General features: G+C 36.4%; 3 protein-coding genes across 8 annotated transcripts in view; 1 reads left to right on the forward strand and 2 right to left on the reverse strand.

The window, feature by feature from the left end:
• Nucleotides 1-548: 548 nt before the first annotated feature.
• Nucleotides 549-6,292, reverse strand: LOC139982240 (uncharacterized). The gene is made up of 8 exons (XM_071994892.1): nucleotides 6,070-6,292; nucleotides 5,724-5,795; nucleotides 4,539-4,723; nucleotides 3,772-4,047; nucleotides 2,514-2,663; nucleotides 1,819-1,929; nucleotides 1,405-1,524; nucleotides 549-877 (listed from the first exon to the last, which is right to left on the reverse strand). The coding sequence occupies exons 1-8, from the start codon at nucleotides 6,290-6,292 to the stop codon at nucleotides 761-763; spliced, it is 1,254 nt and encodes a 417-aa protein (XP_071850993.1). The 3' UTR covers nucleotides 549-760.
• On the reverse strand, nucleotides 6,070-18,348 carry LOC139982241 (uncharacterized). Its single transcript, XM_071994893.1, has 9 exons — nucleotides 18,065-18,348; nucleotides 16,989-17,036; nucleotides 14,862-14,921; nucleotides 13,681-13,872; nucleotides 11,336-11,478; nucleotides 10,826-10,952; nucleotides 10,010-10,103; nucleotides 8,599-8,761; nucleotides 6,070-7,695 (listed from the first exon to the last, which is right to left on the reverse strand). The coding sequence occupies exons 2-9, from the start codon at nucleotides 17,007-17,009 to the stop codon at nucleotides 7,518-7,520; spliced, it is 978 nt and encodes a 325-aa protein (XP_071850994.1). The 5' UTR covers nucleotides 17,010-17,036; nucleotides 18,065-18,348; the 3' UTR covers nucleotides 6,070-7,517.
• A 116-nt stretch (nucleotides 18,349-18,464) lies between these two features.
• Nucleotides 18,465-21,537, forward strand: part of LOC139982239 (uncharacterized) — an 81,986-nt gene continuing 78,913 nt past the window's right edge. For 2 of the 6 annotated variants that reach the window (XM_071994888.1, XM_071994887.1), the window contains exon 1: nucleotides 18,465-20,034. In XM_071994888.1, the coding sequence (XP_071850989.1) occupies nucleotides 20,017-20,034 (18 nt within the window). In that variant the 5' untranslated portion in view covers nucleotides 18,465-20,016. The remainder of the gene's footprint in view (nucleotides 20,035-21,537) is intronic. The other 4 variants (XM_071994885.1, XM_071994890.1, XM_071994886.1 and 1 more) reach the window with 3 other exon arrangements.

A 21,537-nucleotide genomic window follows, 5' to 3' on the forward strand; every position in this document is an offset into this window, starting at 1 on the left:
ACTAGAAAAATGAACCAGGTCAGATAGAATAAGTTGTCAGCTTATTTGAAAGAACACTACAAGGTTTACCAGGATTGAATGTATGACTATCCAATGCATGAACACTAAACCATATGATCATTACATCAAGTTCAAACTTTCCTGTCATACTACATTTATTGAGCAGATGGATGTTCATTGTAATCATAGTGGTGCTAATTCCTGATAATAAATATTACCTGATGTCAGTTGTTTTAATCCAGTAAAAAAAAAGGAATTTTTGTCTGGTAAGGTTGAGTTGCTGGTGATAAGTTAACCAGTGTGTATTAATTCAGCTGTTATTCAGCTTTTTTTGTGTTTTAAAAAAAAATATTTTCAGTAGTTTACCATTCTGCAGTAAAATGATCATTACCAAATATTAACCTTAATTATATTAATGAATTGAATTTTGTATTTGGTAGCTCCACCCCTAATATAAACCAACTAGCCTATGCTGTTTGAAAACTATAAGCTTACATTAGCAATTACATGTTTTCTGTTTCATTAAAGGTTGAGTTGCTGGTGATAAGTTTAAAAAAGAATATTTTCAGTAGTTTAGATTTCTTCTTTTAAAAGAGAAAGGATATAACCAGAAGAGTTGACTTTGAACATAACCCACCTCGAGCATGTAAAGAGTAATGCAGAGAATATTCTTTTCAGACTAAGTAACAATACCTTGTCTGTCATGACTGTAACATGTAATATATAAAAACTTGGAAACAACTCAAAATGGACAGGACTACTACTCATCTTCATCACTGTCATGATCTAAAAGGTTACCGTGTCGGACCTTGTCATACACGCTCTGTAAGGAGAACTGTCCAAGCACATCTCTCCCCTCGTTATACACAGATCTCACCTGTACAAATGGAAAAAGATTAATTGTTTAATTGAACAGAAAAGAATCGTAGTTAGCATACCCAGCTGATCTATACTGGAGTTACAAGTTAAGGCAAATAAGTATTTATAAAGTGTTGTGCAAAATGTCAGTGTGCATATTGTGATCGGCCCATATCTCTGCAAATACATGCCTTGTATGGAGATCAACGATGGATATAGGTATATGTGGGGAGGGGTACCACATGCATTGGTCCATGTGTGAAAAGAGGTTATTCGTGGGAATAAATAAAGTATGGGAAGTTAGAGTGTGCTAAGTTGTAACATAGAGGGTGGACAGTGTGGTTTTGACTCATATTATAATGTTAGTTACTGAATGCATACAAATTAAAAGGTAATTATTTCATGGCCTATTAACTTGGTACCATAAGGAATTATTGATTCTTTAGAGTATCATATCACCTACATGATATTAGAGTAAACACCTATTTACATTCCATTTCAGCATGAACTTCTGCTTTTATTCTTCATATATTGATTAATGCTTACAATGTCTTTCATTGTTGTTTTGCCCTTTTTTGTGGCTTTCGCCTGTTTCATTTTGGCTCTAAGATTCTCCCGCAGGTAGTCTGTCACTTCCCAAGAGAATATTCGCCCCTTTCGCTTTGGCTGAAAATATAAGAGAATGAGAACAAATACTGTTATGCTGCGAATGATAAGAAACAGGTTCTGAACATGAAAGAATTTAGCATAGCACTGTCTTACATGGTTCCTCTCTTATTTCAAGATTTGGACCTTGATCTCTATAGCTAGGATTCACCAGCCTACAATAGGCCACATACAAAGCAAGTATAAAAGTGTAACAAAATATCCCTTTTTGGTTAATTATATAACTTAAATCCTAAACTCTGTGAATTTCATCTAAATTGAAACCATGCTTGAAGCAGAGTTTAGCTTTCTTACTAAATTGAGGTCCATGTGCTCCTCTTCCTCAATCACATGATCAGCACAAGAGGTGTTGGTGTTGTTGCTGTTGCTTCTGTTGTTGTTGATGCTGTTGTTATTTGATGTAGGCTAAAAATTTAAATAATTAAGATATAATCTTATTTCAAAAGGGAATGTGTACCACTTAATTATGAACACACAACCAAGTATAAGCTAAATTGATATTAGCCGTACTATGTTATGGTGTTTACACTCCTAGTATCATATTGGAAAGAAACTTTACTATAGTGAGGGAGAAGAACCTGAGAGGCGGGCAGACTTTATGAAATATCACAATCACAACTGCCTAAAACTTTTGACCAATTAGGTATTATATTTAGAAACTGAGGTCAATCATCGGATCCTATAGGCCATAGTATATGTCTGCTAATGCTAATGTTTTATGATATGTATACAAGGCAAATCAGATAAACATGTTTTGGTTATGTTATGGTAAGGAATAATCATAATAATAATACTTTATTACTTTAGGACCATGGAAATGAAGTGCAGTAGTTATATTTTGGGGGGAACTTGTTCCCCAATACTACACGCAGCCAACTGAGCAGGCATTATGGCTCATAACAATTTACACAGCATATGATAAGATATTAAAGTAATCCCAGTATTTAGTATGGATTCATTCTGAGACAATAAAGTCAGTATATCATTACCTGGCATATGGATTGTCGCACCAGCATTGATGCATCCACAGCAGCATTGTCAGCCTGTAGGGCATTGTAATAATGCTCTTGTGTGGCAACAGTGTGTGCCATTAAAGTGGCCACACCTCTCTTAGACACTGGATTCAGTGTTTCGCAGGCCTGAAGAGTAGACGAAATAAGGTTGAATTACTATAACATACATGGTTATTGTACCTATTTGGTTTTCATTATATTGCTACTTAAAGGGCAGTGTTTGAAGTCCCAAACATACGTTTATTCTATCAAGACAGTCTTTGTTATTCATTCACTACCTTGTCAGTAAATATGACTGCACCCAATGAGTTTCTCATGCAGACATATATTCACTAATTGACGAGTAACTGGCTGAAGGAACATGATCCACAGGTTTGCTTCGGCTGCCATTCGTATTTAAATTTCCAGCCAATTTCCAGAAACCTCCTTTATAATTCATTGCCTTTGAATGAGCAAGCAATATTGCACAGAACTATCGCGCACCCAATGTAGTAGACAAAGTGAGATCTCCGCACAATACCTGGTATACCACCTCAGTATTGGTAAGCCTATCCAGCAAGCTACGCACAGACAATGTTCATTGATAGAAACAGATGCCAAATGGTAAGAGACGAAGGTGACCCACCCCATAAAGGAAACAAAGCTAGAGCAAAGAAGTCTGACGCTGGAAGTCACATTTGTGATTGTTTAGGTACAAAATGAAGTTAATTTGTAACATACTTCCCATCTATGCCCACTCTTAAATCATCTGTGGCCCTTATTGAAAATGCAAAGCTGGTGGTTTTTTTACATCGTCTAATATGTTAAATTTTATGTTACATAAGATCTTAAAACTTGTACCTATCCATTGAATTATGGCACAAATTTGACACTATCTAAGCGGAGCGCCACCATTGACGCGTAGCGAACCCAAATTGTTTTGACAAAAATACCCCCTAGATTGCAGGAAATGGCATTTCCCATGCCCAGCAAGATGAATTTAAGCACTCTTTGATTTGAATCTCATACTGTACTTAAGAAATTAACATGGAAATTGTTTGTTGCCTGCAGCTATGCATACCTGAAATACCTGACTTACATTAACTGTTGTTTGTGAGTCTGTTTTATAACATTGATGCAATACCAAACCGACTCTGAAAAATACACTTAATGACCATGGATGACTGAATACAATATTTCTACCCTTAACTAAAACTTTTTTCATTTGAATATATTGAATATATTTATAACATACCTTTGTCGCAGCTGTGTACCGAATGTGGGTGGGGTTCAGATTACCTGCGAACCCATGGCTCTTCCACAGCCTAAAAATGGTTTGGGCCACTCTGGTGACCTTTCCCCCCTTGTTTTCTAAAAAAAAGGGGGAGTCATCTTCAAGTACCAATGTCGAAGTGACATTGGCAGTTTGCACCCTGCCATAGTCTGCATAGACCCTGGCTAGACTATAAACCTCGTCATTAAAGACTAGCCTTGCTGGTCCATGACTGGTTGCAGTCTTATGATCATCCACCTGTAAATTTGTCAACATTGTCAACAAAAGTATGAGATAAATATGCATGAAAATCAATTTTCTGTGACTGTAGCTATTAATATTAATACCAGTTTGCATGTATTAGTTTTACTAGCCTTGCCTAGTACAAAATTAATGTATGACTGATATGCCCTAATCTATTTTTAGCAATGGCTCATAACTAAACCTGCATCTCTGATTGGTCGAATTCAAACTAGTGGGTTTTGGGGAATCGAATGCGATTAATTTTAAAAGTGAAATTTGTCGTGGACACTTTTCTCAGTATCTCTAAATATCCTTAATTACTTGCCAATTAACGTTGTTGGCAGGGTTAAGCTTGGCTAATATCTTAGTTTGCTGTTTTGTGATTGATATATGTAAAAATCTTGATGAACATGTCAATTAAAGAGGTAGAAAATGGCTTGTAAATGCAAAATGCTGCTTTAAGCTGTTTGCAACATAATTTAAACAAAATAAAGTTAAATGCATACATTTGCCACCCAGTAGTCAGAGCCATCATCCTTGGTCAGTTTGGTGGCCTTTCTGAACTGCTGGAGAGTGAATCCGGTGATGACTCCACTCCTTGGAGCCCCAGCAACAAGCAGTTCTGTTATAAGATAATTTCTTACACAGAGAAGGTCATTCCAGCTGACCTTCTCGCCTTTTGAGAGTCGAGCTACAAATATGAAAGAGGATATTATTGTCAGAAAATTAACCAAAATCACTTTGCATCTAAAATTGCTTAACTGCCTTCAAACTCTTGTGCACCACATAATGATCACATTCTAATATGTGTTATAATCCATGACAAATGATTGATAGATATGACAGTGACATAAATGAAATTTATGTTTTTAATAAAGGTTTAATCGATGGCCTATAGTATGTTCTTCACAGGATTAATGCATGATCAGGATTAATGCATGGGATGCATGAGGGCACATCCAGAGTGCATCCAGTGATAGCCTTAACCCCTGGAGTGCATGAATCATGTGATAAATGCATGCTAGACTGTTGATTAACCCTGTTCAATCATACAATATATTTTTGTGGAACACCACCACCACAACAAACTATAAACTATCAAACTATTTTTGGTTGGCAAAAATTTGTGAATGTGCTGGCTCAGAAAATATATTAATGATAACAACCTGCAAAATAATGTACATGTGCATTGAAGTTACAGAGAACTTTTGTTAAGTCAAAGGCAGTCGTTTTTCCCAGTACATGAAAATTGCACACTACAATGAGTCCTGGGTTGAAATGAAATATTTGACCAGTTTCACTCAGGAAACATGGTAGGCCTATTGCAGAATACCAAATTTCAAAGTGCAACCATGATAAACTGCTTTAATCATTCATAGTACAATGCAATAAACATACAAGGCCTATAGGAATAAAATAGCAATACTGATTAAAAGAAATAATAAAATGGAAGCCAACAAGGCCAAAGCTATTTGTTATAGGCCTCAATAAACCAAGCCCAATCACTACTATTCACCAATAATAGAGATCATCTACTACCCAGCATATAAACCAAGTATGGTATCAATATAATATGTGATTCTGGAGATACTTTGTTCACAATCTCATTGCCACATACACACCCAGACACCAACATGATTGCATCAGTTTTAGCTGACTCCTATAAATTACTTCAAGATGATGCAACTTACTTATGTGTGGTTTTGTCTCCTTTTTCAGCATCATGCAGAATTGTTGAATATCTGTGGCATCAATCATTTTGTCTGTGTTTAGAAAATGAAAGTATGTAAGAGCTATTAGGCACTGAATGAAAGGAGGTAGACCAGTATAAACGTAATACTTGCTTGAAGTACTGATCGTTATTCTGCATGAAATTGGTAGTTAGTGTTAACATTTTTATTGTTTACCAATAAATTAATCATAATTAAATTAATAAGGGATGATTTTGCATATGATCAAAAGCATATATACATATATTGATTCCATCATTAGACATACACAAATGCAGGGTTCATTATGCTTGAACAAAGTTCTCACCTCTAATCTGTGATTTCATCTGCCTCTCCCTCTTCTTTGCAAGGGGCCTGAGCCCCTTGATTAAGGCTGTTGCTAGCCTTTCGGTTTTTGCCAATTTTGGCTGGGTGATCCCTAGAAGGGTTCCTTCCTCCTCTTCTATCATCATGTACGTACCTAGTTTCTTAACAGATTCTAGGTACTTCATGATGGTCTTTGGTGCTTTTGTTTTCTGCATAGTGGTCATGATACTGAAAAGTAAAACAATATGTGAGGAATTACAATCATGCAGTTTCAGAAAGCATTAATGAGAGTAATCATATTCAAGTTGTTTTCATCTACCTACCTTTACCCCTCCCTCACACCCATACTCATCATTCCCCTATAGCCACCTTTCATCTCTCCTGACCCCTTCCCAAACAATTAATATGGGGAACTGGTGATACATTACATAAATTGCGTCATTGATACTTACACGCCAATAGTTAAAATGTCATGTTGTATTCCAAAGGTTACCATCTGCAGTTGACCATTTGTGCATATACTTACCATCCCTTTTTAATTACAATGTGGCAATCCAATATTTTTTAAATATCTAAGCAATTATAAGCAATACCTCCAGGCCAACCAAAATTTGTCTAAAAAACCCTTCCAACTGGCAGCTGTCTCTCTCATTATATAATGCCCATACCATACATGTTAATAAGGTCATAATGGCCAATGCAGAAGTTTGTGTGAATTGCAAATCAAATTATCTTCAAAATTAGCTGGACTTGAGTTATTGCTACTGAAGTTTAGCATTGTATTTATATATTTCCAAAATATTGGATTGCCACAATGTAATTGTCTATATACAATGATGAACCACATCATTTAAAGTACTCTTCCAATCAAACAAATGCTACAGCAGCATGTTGAGCAAGGAAGTGACAGCTATAAAGAAGAAAAAAGAACAGAAATAAGATCTGACAGATAAAAATAATGATGCATCAGCAACAACAACAAATATAGCAGCAAGATCATCCCCATAGCCCTTCATCACACCAAAACCAATCATTCCCCTACAGACAACTTTTCTTACTCCTGCCCCCTCAAATACTATACGAAAATGATAATAGATGGCTTAAAGACGGCTTCATTGATACTTCAATGAGCAAGACTTTTAAAATCTTGTTTTATCCCAATACCACCAGCAGTAGTTTGTAAAGTTGTCCATACTTACCATTTATTCACAGTGGTGATCTAACATGTTGCAAAAAAATCACACAACTATAAGCAATACCTTCAGGCAAGCAAAGTTTGGTTTGAGCAAAAAAAAAAATCAGCTGGACTCTTTGACTTGTAATTGGATAGTCTTGCTTGGGATTTGACTTGGACTAGGCTTGGTGGACTCAGCCACATGCCTTGCTATCTGTTACTTCGATTATAAATACTGTATTAAAAGTAAAGTATGTGAACATTGAAATGGTAAATTAGAATTTCTCCAAAAATTGCTTGCTTGCATGGAGGTAATGGTACTGAATTGTTTTGATAGCGCTTAGGTATTTGCAATATATTTGATTGCCACTATGTAATTGATGAACCACAGCATTTAAAAGGTACTCCTCCGAACAAACCAATGTCCCAGCATGTTGGGTAACGAAATGGCAGCTAAAAAGGAAAGAACAGAGAATTAAAATAAAAACAACAACAACAGCAAGAACAATTGCAACAATTAACATTAGAAAAACACAGCAAACTTTTAATAGCAACATATAAATGAACCAATTACAAATTGCTATATATATATTATGTGCAATGCTGTGTATCCTGCGGAGCAACTTGGCATGGTAGGCTGTACACGTAGATTTAAGATGTGTACGTAATAGGCAATCACCTGTTCATGTGAGAGTGTATTTGTTGCGGAAATGGGAGTGCTAACTTTGAGTTGCTCCTATTGCCTGTTTGCCCACATTACGTCATTCACAAAATTGATGGGTTTGAACAAACATTGCTTTTGGTGAGAAACTGGTCAATTTGAAGCCAGATTTCTACAAGAAGAAAATGTCGAATTGAGACAATTTTCTCATGATTAGAAAAAGAACAATAAGAACTATGAAAAAATGTATCCAAATCTTCCACAACGACAATTCCTTTAAGTAGTTGCAAGAACTATTAAGTAAGTTTTTTTTTATTTCTTCGTTGGACAGGCATCCAGCAAAGGGATTTCAAGGTATCACTGTTGTGGCAAACTTCAGAAACTTTCATAAGTCTGCTATCTACCCATGGAACACATCAGTAAGACCCACAGTAGCTTTCACCCATGTTATGAAAGTATTATTCTAGCTGATCTAATTCACCAATTATTGAATGGACCAATTTGATCATGCTGCAAGTCCCACTGTACATAGGAGAAATGTATATTGCCAGAAGGCTTGGTATGTATTTAAACTGTGAACAGGACATGACTCTGCTTTGTCAATTCTAAATATTCTATAGCTCCCCGTGGCACATTGATTATCCAATCCTTGGCTTTCACAAATTGCAGACTGACATGATCAAGAATCCACTCACTTTCTCAGCCTAGAACTGTTCGTAAACAACTCCTTCACTCCCCCTGCCATCTCTGAAATCTTCTTCATCTGCAAGACGTGGTTATACACAGTTTTTTTGGCAGATGCACCCCCACCAGCAATCAGGAGTAGATGCTGGCCAGCCCTGTCAAATACAGAGTAACCTGCAGAAAGTAAATCAATATGTACGAGTTATGCCAAAATTATGCAGAGAAAATGTAGTCAAAGATTTCAAAGTAAAAATTGTAATCTTCTAATAAACCTGAATGGCAGCAAACATCATCTTTGTAGGTTACATTTAATGTCAACCTTGTATTGCACGGACTATGCTCTACAAGTAAAATACTTAATAAACATTAATGCTTAGGGCAAAAACTAAATTACCTACATATGTCATGCTTAATATTTACTTGTTCACAGAAGAAAGAAACTTTTCATACCAATATGTCCTTCAGTAGATCATAAACTTTGTAGTCCTTAAACTATAATATACTCATTCTATCAGTGGCGGAGCGTCCATACAGTCGGGGGGGGGGGGGGGAGCGGATGCCCCCCTGACGGATCCAAATGGACTGCTGGCGTCCTTTTCAGCTTTTTACTACATTTACTTATTCCCGATTATTGACTTTTTTATTGCGCTCTCAACTACCTATTGACCTTTGTCAGATTTTGTTGGTGTAATTTTCTGACAAAACGGCGATGACACCTATTTATTCTTTGTTTATCTGCAAATTAGCAAGGCCCGGAAAGGGTCATTTCCTGCTATCTAGGGAGTATCTTTACTCAAAAACGCTCCACGCCAACCTGTGGTGGCGCTCCGCTTAGAAAGTGTCGAAAGCGCCCCTACAGGCCTTCTCGCCCCCTCTGACCAATACTCCTAGCTCCGCTACTGCATTCTATATTCCAATGAATTTTAGAATTTAAACCTTTGAAATGGAACCATTGTCACTTTTCTCCAGAACATCATAAACTATGCTCTTTTAGCTCTAAAATAAATTTAATCTCTCAGGACAGAGTATATTGAGTCTGCCCTGTAGATCATCTAACAGGGGGCTTCGTAGAAACCACCCTTTTCATAATATTTTCATGACGATTATCTCAATGCATATTTGGAACAACATGATAATGTACTTCTCAGGTGAATCAGACAATTACATAATAATATACATCACAAAGTTACACTGAATTAACAACGGCAATTTATGTAGCACAATTGATCAATTTAATTTTGGGTTTGCCATGCAGTGGTGTAATGGCCATACCAATATTTAAACGGGTAGTCACAGTGAGAAAATTCAGTATAAAACGACAGCAAAGTAACATATCATGGTGCAAATTTGTCCAGTTAATGGTAAAATCAATAACCCATACATTCTAGTCATAATTCATTCTATGGATACTTTATAACATACTTTCATTAATGGACATCTTTTCTGGTTTTTCATCCACGTCATCGTATTTTATCCTTGTTTCCATTAAAATACGAGAAAACATTGGACTTCCCCTCTGTGAAAATATAAGTAAATTAAGAAATGATTACTATCTGAGACACTTATATCATGCTGTGTTCAATAAATTATTTTGCTATAAAGAAATTCTTCCAGAATTTAACAAAAGCACTTCTAGGAAAAAATATGACACTAAAATAGTATTTGTATTGCATGTGTTACCAAGACAGCAAAGCCATGTTCTCTTTAATTGGTGTGTCGACCCTCATAGATGTATTCAACCGCCCCTCCCTGCCATCTGATCACTTCACTTAATTACCATTTCACCAACCAAACAGGAATGAAGGGTTACTGTAACTAATTCACCTGCCATTTAATGTTCTATAAAGACAATTGCACATATCTCAGTATGAGATATGCTCAATTATGCTAGCTAAAATGTGTTTTACATATGTTTGCATTGTTCCATCTTTTCCGCTTAAACACACTTAAACAAAGAAACTAAACTTTCCAAAATGGACAGGCTAATGCCCGTGCTGTTGTGAAAATTTAATTATTTAAATTTTCTAAATTTTAGATCACATGTTATAGAAATTTACACTAATAAGTTAGAGATAGCACTGTATATTTATATGTTGGTAATAATTGTTACATGAATATATAAGCAAATACAAAAGTACCTTACAGCTTCACTGATTTTGTATGACACTTATATTGAGAAATTGAGGAATTTTCATTTTGGCCTTGAATTTAAAATGGTCTCATAACTATATCTGATACCTTTAACTTATGTACGGCTACCAGATGGTTATCAAGCCGGATAAGCATCTTGGCATGGCATCCCGGCACAATACAATCTCGAGGTCTCCGCTTGTATTGCGGCTCTTTGGAACGCCTGATAGGATCACTACATAGGATAATAAAATTAAGGTAGTTATGAATGAATTGTAATGATAATTTAATAGAATATCAGCAAATCATGCATCTATTGCATTTGAGAAAGTCTGTTCTAGCCACTTAATGCATCATTAGATCTAACATTAGACCTAGTAAGATGTGAAGGGTTATTTTTAAATAAGTTTGTAGTATCGAAATCAAAATAAAACCCAATACATGTCCTTCATCAATGTTTAGACCATGAGGTTGAATGCACACTAGTCAAACAGATGCTGTCACTCAAGTTGGGTCATGAATCTGCATGAGTTCCCTTAAAATTACAAATATATCTGATATCAGAATTCTATTTCTATCAGATTCCTTGAATACTTTAAGCAACCATACTCTACTTACATTTGTCTTGACTGGTACAAAAGTCGCATTCTGCGGCCCTTGTCTTTGACCCGGTGTTGCCTGGCAATGTGGTGGGCAAGATAAATCACCCGCTTGCCACAGATGACACACTGTCGTGCCATTCTGTTTTCCTTATTAGTTGCCTAAAAGGGTAAAAAACAATTGTTACTGTAATTTGACCAAGAAATCATATACTTCTGTGATGACTACCTTCCTCATTCCAATGTGAAATATTGGAAACTAAGGTATCCTATAAGGCACATATTAGGTCCACACATACCCCCCCCCCCACCCAATTTCTCATAAAAAATACCCCCTCAAAGTAGAAAATTAACAATTTACACAGTAAGCCTGAAGATTTATTAATTGTGCTACATTTGTTAGTGTTGTCTAAACAAATTGGGGTGTGATCAGAGTCACACAACTGGGATATGGCTACTGTAGGTTTAGGTGTGCGTTTCTGTATTGAGTCGTACTCTGATCCTCCCACCTATTCACCGGATGTTGGTAAAATAATGTGATTGGAATTGTGTAATGCGCAGCCGCAGAAAGCATATTACGTATGCTCAATTATCATGGATGCGTAGCAATAGGGTGACAGTACTATGCTTTGCACAGCCACTAGTGTTTGATATCACTACACCTAAGTTCAGACCATTGGACTGTCAGGACCTGACAATGGATGACCAGGACTTAAAAATGGAAAATTGATATATTTAGATACCCCAGCACCAGGGGTGAATGTTGGGGGTGGGGACCCCCCATGCAAAACTTGGGGGGCTTCTTCAAACTGTTTTTACCGGTCCTTTACATCCTATTGATGACGTCATACAATTTTCAGCTCATTTGCATATTCGGTTTATTGATGAAAATTCATTAACCTATTTTCTGACACTAAATTACTCTATATATTTGGAAACACAGACTTTTATACTTTGGAGCGTTACCATGGTTACTAGGTCAGTCCGATTTCCCTCATCTTTACAGGGTATAACCGCTATGGTGTCCGGCCCTTTCCAAAATAGGATGAAACTTGTAGGTGCATTACTTCCCCGGGGTAATAGGGGGGTCGTTTTGAAAAAAATCTTAAACGGTCATAATTATTAGTGTTACTATGTACTGGAAATTCCTGACCATTCTACTTTGGAGCGTTACCATGGTTACTGAGGTGGTCCGATTACGGCCAGCTTTTCAGGATTCTCCTGCTAGGGTTTCCCCTTTCCAAAATAGAATGAAACTCCTAGGTGTGTCACATTTCCAGGTGGTAGGGGGGTCAGTTTGAACAAAAATGCGAAACATCCAGCATAAAGCCTCAGAAGCGTAAGCCATGGAACGCCGGAAAGGCATAACAAGCCCCCACCACTCCCCACACCTCCGAACCGCCAAAATAATCTCAGATTCATAATCAGCAACCCAATGAGTACCAGATGAGGTGTGATTTGTTTGTTTTTTGAAACACTCCCATTCGGGCCCCCCAATGGTTTTTCACCCCCCACACCCCCACACAACACTCAATTCCAAAGTAGACTTCAGATTTGTAATCAGCGTGTCACGAAATACCAGAAAAGATACACATTTATTGCCTTTGTGACAAAAAGTTTTTTCACCTAAAAAAACCATAAGGTACCCCCTTTGCAGTTTTGGCCAAAACTGACCCAAAATCGATTTCGCCCAAAATGACGTAACAGGGGGTAATCGATGCTCAGGAGCCTAAAGCTGCTACTGCCAGGTCCATATCTGCCTTCATTTGGAGATACGTGGTCCCAAAGGACCCGATAGAAATACATGTTCTCTACAAGTGCAAAATTTGGAAAACCCCCTCTTTTCAGCCCCCTCTCTTGTCCTATCTGAAAAACCCATCAACATTAAAATTAGACGTGGAGTAGAAGACACCCTGGTCTTTGTTATACATCAATTTCGTGTTATTTTCTGACCAGGAAAGGTTCTTTGTCTATATGATTTATATTTGCGCCAAAAATAGGTGTTTTTGTCTTGAAAAGTTAAAAAAGTACCTATTTTTGGTACCCCTTCCTTTCCACTGAGGGTATGTGACAGGACTGTCTATATGTTTTGGAGGCCTCCTCAAAATAGTTGTTTTTCACCGGTAGTAGCTACCCTATACAAGGACGCCTAGGCTGACGTCAGGATCAGATCCCGACGTCAAGATTTTATCCAGATCTAGTGCAAAGCACCTTATATAGAGATTCGGTGTTATTCTTGTTGCATATGGTGTGAAAAAAAATAAGCAAGACGAAAGGAAATGTGATATTGACACCATTGCTACATTTAGCACTGAGCACTAGCTGAACTTACAATAACTCCCTCTCGAAGTAATGACAACATACCGCTGACTTCATTTCTGATGTAGAAGGCTTGTCTACGTTGTCATCCTCATCACCATCTTCCTCTTCCTCCCCCTCCTCATCATCATCATCACTGCTTTTCTCCTCAATATCAAAAATAGTGTCATCCTCATCTTCCTCAATCTCCTCATCAATATCTTCATTGTCAGTCTCCACTGTTGGACTCATTGCAGGCTAAAATAGATTCAATAATGTGTCATAATTATATAATATTTGCCAAGATATTACTGCATGCAAACAAGCAAATATGACTGAAAGCACTTTTAATGAAGGTGATCACAAATAAGAACACTAACCATGCACTGTAGAGTGTACCATATTTAATGGAATTAATTAAAAATGTTCCAACTATAAATTTTGGTAGGTTTGAGTGCTTTGCTATAATATCCTACATATTTGCCATTTCATTAAGTCTCCAATGAATATCATAGGGAAAGGTGGTGATATTTAGAACACTAATAAAGAAAGGGTACATGATCCCTTAAGTATGATATTATTTTCAAAATACCACAGTAAATCTTTTTCATATCTTTGAAACAGGGTCACTTCTCAAAATAATGACCATAATATTGTGCTTTCACACATATTTTCCAAATATATGGTACAGAACAGTGACAGCACTGTTAAATTAATAATTCAAATCACATGTCCATCACACATATTCATCCGTGATCAATACACAATTCCCACACATCTCATCAAAATAAAAGCCTCCCACATTTACCCCACAGAGTGCAGATGAACACAGGTGACAATTATCTGTATACGAGTCATTTCAAATGTGAATCCAATGCCATGCATGTAGTTTGTATGCTCATTAGTGATCCATGCTCAGTTTGTCAGTAGTACTACTGGTTTCCAATTTTTGAGTCAACAATCTATCATTGGTCATTGTGCAGTAGGTGACCCCACTTGATGATAACGCACATTGCCAGCTAGTAACAATTATTGTACTTGTACTTAAAAAAAAAATCATAAAACGTACAACTTGAAATAACAGCTGTCAAGGTTGCAAATTTTAAATTAGCTCCCATTTTTCCATTCAGAGGCTGCAGCTTAAATTTTAAGACCAAAGTCCTGTTCAGAAACATGCGCTACATAAAATTAGCAGGATTACTAATTGGTAGGCATTCTACAGCACTTAGTTTATAACTCTGCTTTACCTGATTGGGAACATCTTCTTCATCTTCATACTGTTCTCCTCTCAATATTGCATAAAGGACCTAAGGATGAAAGGAGAAGAATGTCATACATGTACTGACCAATATCACTTAATTAGAAGTACTCCCAGAGGTATAATTTTAAGCTAAAGTGACTATGTACAGATAATGTAGGTAATACTGTACTAATACTGACCGTTCCTCACATAGTGAGATTACAAATAATATATGAGCTGCCAACTATCAGATTCCAAAGTATAAAGTACTGTATGCATTAATAAATAATGATGACAAGGAACAATTATGAAAAATTGATGTGCAATTACACGGTAACAAAATTACCAAAATTTCTTACTTTTTGAAGTAAATAACCTAAATAAGAACAAAAGCTTTCTGTAATGAGTTGATGTGGGTGTCACATGAATGGTATGACCCAATGTTGTAGCCTTATAGTGATTATGATCACACACAATAACCTCTGAATAGCTCACTACATATGATCCAGGATATATTCCATTGTTGCTAAAAGAAATGACACTTAACAAAGAAAAAACTAAAGGATTTTGCTGTGCTCAGTGGGAGAACTATATAAGGGAAATGGGTGGGCAATGTCAAACCAGATTTTGTCCTTGTCCCCCAGGTGTCCCCCCTCCCCTCCTACAAATGAGATCTCATAAAATAATATGTCTATGTCTATGTATGTAATTTTACTTCATTTTTTTCCAAATTTACAACATACTGTATTTACTGTAGAGCCCTCCCTTTTATTATTGTTATATATGTTATGACCCTGTTCCCAAAATTACATTTGCCCCATAGTTGCCCCGATACTGAGGCTGGTGTCACCACTGGATATACTATTGGCATGTTTCTGAAGAATATCCCATCCCTTCCATCCAAGATTCTTGCAGGGCCTTTGGAGAGGTACAGGGCCTAGCTAGGTTGACCTTTATTTACGCTAAAAAAGGCTGACCAGTACTGCTATTTCTCCAATGCTTAAATGCATGGTCCAAAAATTAAGAGTGCAGTTCTCTGAACAGTTGTGTAAAATGATGTACCATATGGCACAGTTCTGGCCTTTGCTGCTTTTGGGAATTCAACTGCCCCCCCCCAACCCAACTTTTAGTTTAATTTGCCACCACAGAACATGTTAAGCTACCAGGAAATTGTTAGTCTATCTATTCTAACACCATTCAATTTTTGCTATAGAAAAATTTTCTATTTATCTACACTTTTTTAAGAAAAAAAATCTGTTGTAATTTATTGGAACACAGCCTGGTTCAAATGTTTGGACTAACTAAATGTTCCTTGCAAATTGCAATCATAACCTGAAGGTAGCATGGATATGAGATTGCAGTTTGTTCAAAGTTTGTTCCTGAAGGCAACAGTTAGAGAAGCTTAATACAATGGATGTGCTATAGAAAGCCATAGAACATATAATGCAAATATCAGCAACAAAGGCCCTGCTTTCTCTTGATACTTAAATTTTTTAAGTGCAGTATAGTGTAACTTCAGGCCTAAGCCTCAGAAGATAAGTAACATAATAACCAACAAAGAAGCCTCCAGTTAAAGTTCCAGAATTATAGATGATCCAGTTTGGTTGAATGAGAACGATATGATCACTGCCACATGTCTACACATAGATGTATGTTTCTAGAATATATACCAAAAGTGAAAATTGTATGCCACTGCACTGGCAGTCATTGACTAAAACAACTACATGTAAGCAATCAAGATTACAGCTAAACATACGTCATTTGCATCTAATAGCAGATCACAAATTGCTTGAAAATAATCAACTTTTGTTATCAAGTATGAGTCCTTTCTTCAGGTGTTTGCTTGACGTTTCAAGTAAGACTATATTTCATCTAAAGTATGAATACCAGTCCCAGAATGGAGATATTTTGACATTCAGAAAAGTACTGGCGTACTACACTATTAAAGTCCTTATCTTGTGCTGAAAATAAACTGCATGTTCGTACACAATAACAAGCCCAAATTGTCAACACCAATATGATGAGGAAGCCATGACATATTAATAAATCAACTTGGAAACAACCCCTCACCCCCGCCTTTTCAGATATACCTAGTATAGTTTCATACATGAGCCAATGTGATAGTTTTACTCACGTGGGAAGCTTGATCTGCCATATTGCTGACTGTACTACCTTTACGATGCTGAAAAATAAATGCAGAATACCTATGACAATACAGTATGACTGCCAACTATGATGGACTTATCAAGGAACAATAATAGGTTTGCAAATAGCAAGGATGCTAGACATCTAATAAAGCAAATTACATTACTTAATTACTGCAAGACTGTCAAGACTGCAAGATTGTCATTGGCAGTAAGATTAAGCATTGCTCATATGAATTGTGACATATTGTACATGTACAGTACAACTACTGAACTGGCTATAGGCCCCAAAGCCTACAAATTAAGTGTCCTTATACTCCCTTAGGCCTCTAGGTTAGGCCGTTGCTACTGTAGGCCAGCCTATATGGTAGTTGTATAGCACTTACAACTTTTGAAGTAAAGAAAATGGTTCTATATCACTCTAGAAACACATTCACCTATTGGCTAGCAAGGCCAGTATGCCCTAAGTTAGGCCGAGGTTAGCCAGGCCTTAGTTAGGCTATGGTTAAGGAACTATGAAATCTTATCATGTATAAGCCCCCAGGAGTATCCCTACATGGTTTTCTTTTGCTTAACGCATTAGCATTTCTCTTTTAATTTGGTAAAATTGAACTTGGCCCAATACCAAGATCTAGTTTTACAGCACGTAGTACATTAGTCTGACCATACAGTAGAACCATATGCAAAGTTAAATAAGGCCTATGCCACTGAATTTTCGAATGGGGTATACTCGCCACATAGGCCAATAAGTAACATTAGCCTAGGCCTATAAGTTAGTACAACTGAAGGAATAAGTAAAAAGGGAACTTGCATGACTGTGACGAGAATCGGTAAGAATACAGTACCTTTATAACTGGTAGGTACTGATACTACTACTAGCGTAGTACTAATAGTATTATTAGCCTATATATAGTACTCAGTAGGCATAGCCTTTATCGTATGAATAGGCCCTAGGCACTATATTTCTTCACTTTTAGGTACTGTTTCCTTGAAATATAACCCACATAAAATTTATCAGCCTTAACTATGGGCTTAATTATTCAATAACATCATTTGCAACACTTACTGTATTCTTTTCGTGGATGAATTCGTTACGTTAATTCGGACAATTTGCACTATCGAGTATTGGTTAACTTTTTTGAAAAGCCGGTGACTGACGAAATGTGTACGCACATGCGCATAAATATGAGTGACGTCATAGAACCACGCAAGTGCCAATTGCCCCGGAAATGCCAAACCCCACATAGACCAAATGCACAGTGCTGAACCCCACATAGACCAAAAAATGGTCTATGTGGGGTTTTGTAAACCCCAAATAGACCAAATGCACGCATTGTGCTAACCCTCCACCTCTCTCTCCACCTCTCTCCACCTCTCTCTCTCTCTCTCTCTATATATATATATATATATATACATACATTACTCAACGATCAGAGAATGCAGTTAAAGTAGCACGTGTGACGGAATTTGTTGGAAGGCATATTAATTTACGTACTCATGGAATTGGAAATTAGCCGTAATTACGTTTCGTGATACAAAAGTTGAGGACATGTTTTAACTATCCCTTGGGTTAAATAAGTTCAAAGATTTTGTTATAACAGTTTCCCTTAAAAACATCATTGATATAGTTATAGTAATTTAAATATTAAAGAGCTCCAGACAGTCAAAACCGACTCCAAATCGTCAGAAAGATTGAAGTTAGCTGAATATTAACCAAAGATAAATTTATGCAACATTATTACCGTTTGGCAATTGTGACGTAAATAAACAATTGTTTGATAACAGAATGTGTAAACAATGAAATGGTCCCAAATACATATTTTAATATTATGATGGAAAGATGGTACCCCAGTAAAAGAAGGATTACCACAATAAGCAGTGTAAACGGCCAACGATACAACGTGACTATCCTAGAATCAACTAATTTCATGGTCAGCTTGTATCTGTAATGCAGCTCACAATGTTAGTATTATCGTCGTGAATTTATAATACACTACTTGGGTTGTATTGTTAGTTCATAGTGACTGTTGAAATTGGTTTAATATTCTACTGGTTTGAACCTATGTGAAAGAAAATATAAGCCACACGACATAATGAAAGAAATTATTGGTAAAGAAATTTGTGGTAAAGTGGTTAAGGCAGTGGACTGGTGATCTAAGGATTACAGGTTCGAGCCCTGGCCAGATCATTGCGTTGTGACCTTGGGCAAGGCACTTTATGTCCATTACCTCTTTTCACCCAGGTGTATAAATGGGGACTTACGAGGTAACTCCCGGTTTGTGGCTGCACCCTATGGGGAGTCCCCAGGGGGACACGTGGTTGTGATGGAGAGATTGATTGAATTGTGCACACTTTGCTGTGTAGATGTGACAAGTTACCAATGCCCAAGGTTAAGTTGTACACGCTATGTTAGCGCCTTTGAACAATTACTGTTGATTTTATATAAATGTCCTCTGATTGATTTATTGATTGACACGTGATATGATGTTTTCACACATCATAGTCAAAAGCATGCATCCTTATCCAGTAGTGATGTAGGTGGTAAGTTTTCAATTAGTTAAGTTGATTCTCGTTCCAAGGGACTATCTTTAAATCGATTATCTTACAACACATATCATACAGACGGATGGGTGATTGTATTGTTTGCACAGCAGGTCATATCCATGTACGTATTGTATCCGTCTACGTCATTGTTTCAATATAATGGCAGGTCAAACAGAATGATTAACGAAATACAGGTGAAAGTGAATAAACTACCCTTTGTTCATATAGTAATACGAAACTTTTAATGTGCAAAACTTGTTCTTATCGCTACGCCACACCTCCCGCCCAAGAAAAAAATATATAAAAAAGTAAATAGAAAACATAAGAAGAAAGATTGTTTCACTTTCAGTAAAGATTGGATCAAGTAATGCAAACCACGTTGGCAGACATTGTTAATTAGGCCACACAACATCCGTCATCACGCACAGTGTGACTATCTGACTAATATAAAGACTACATCATTTTTCTTTGACGATGGGGGAAGTATTTGGCGTAAGTTACAATGTGTATCACTTAGAAAATATAACAGTAATGTATTTAAGCCTTGTTTATATAATATAGACTTATCATAATATTAAGAGGCATAGGCTTATATATGACGATCATATGTCTTGAGACATTAAAGCTGTTACCCATTACATACTAAAGGTTGCACGATATATTATTCGTTAAGTAGGACTTTATGTGCAGTAATTTCCGAAGTCGACAATAACATAGTTGTTAGATTATCGTATAAAGTAGAGAGTAAGACATGTGTTTTGATCATGTCTAGTTTAGTTCATTAATCATATTGATGACAGCCTTGTGGTAGTTAATAAGCGGTTTGAACAGCGTATTTTATCGGATTATGTTACATACGGCAAAGAAATGTTGATACATTTATATTAATTAATTTTGTTGCTAATGTTTCATCTTATTTGACAAATTAGCCTATGCTATTATTATAAAAAGCAGAACAGTATCTCTCAGTATAGAAATTGTACCATGCACATATTTATTTGGAGCACATGTTTCAGCTACCAAATGTTATCGCTATGAATGACCTACTAATTCACACCCACCACAAATTATATGGGGACTTCGAGGCATATATTTAGCTTGCTGATACTTCAAACTTTCACAGATTTAAAAACCGTGGAGTTGGGTGCTTGTTTATGCAAACAAATAGTAATAACTTTGAAACATTGTTTTCGGGTATGATAACAAAATCCCCCATCGTGACAGTTAACAAGCAAAACAATTGAATAGTTTTATTTTTCAAATATCTCACCCATTACCGATGACCCTATGTTACCATTTCCGGTAAACATCTGTAACACATACGCACTTTCGATTTGTCCATTAGTATACGATGTAACCACTTTTCATTCAAATTTAGCCAATACTAACAAAAAAATGACTTATATTGGTCTCATGACCTCCCATGATGTCCGTCCGTTTGCAACGAGATAAATTGTAACTATTTTGTCTTACAAAAAAATGCAATGGAATACAATGAATGAATCTGAACATTTTTGGCCATCTTTCTAAACGGAATGGCCGTTTTAGACATATCGCTCTTATTTCGGTTTTGTACATTGTACATTTTTCATCGACCAAAAGGATGTGAAATGTTGTTGTTCTCAATATATAGTAACCTTACCTCGTTTACATAACGTGCAATATAATTTACTGTACCACAAGTGGTATTCGTATTACAATTATTTTTATAGTCTAACAATACAAATTGGTGATGGAGAATAAAAAATAATAGAAAAATCTGCCACCTAGTTTTGTAGTTTTTCTGATGACGTTAGGTCAAACTCACGAAAATTTCTTTTGGATGTATTTGTTTACTTTAATCAATGTCAATGAGAGTGTTGGTGAATGGTGGGTCAACATATCATTACAAACTGTAACGCAGTCATTGAAAAAAAAAAACAGTATTAGGTTATGTTTTACTCCAAGACTGTCTAAGCCAAACACATATATAATAAAATAACGCATCCTGGAGGT

This window comes from Apostichopus japonicus, chromosome 16, assembly GCF_037975245.1.
Source record: "Apostichopus japonicus isolate 1M-3 chromosome 16, ASM3797524v1, whole genome shotgun sequence".
In the NCBI taxonomy this organism is placed as follows: domain Eukaryota; kingdom Metazoa; phylum Echinodermata; class Holothuroidea; order Aspidochirotida; family Stichopodidae; genus Apostichopus; species Apostichopus japonicus.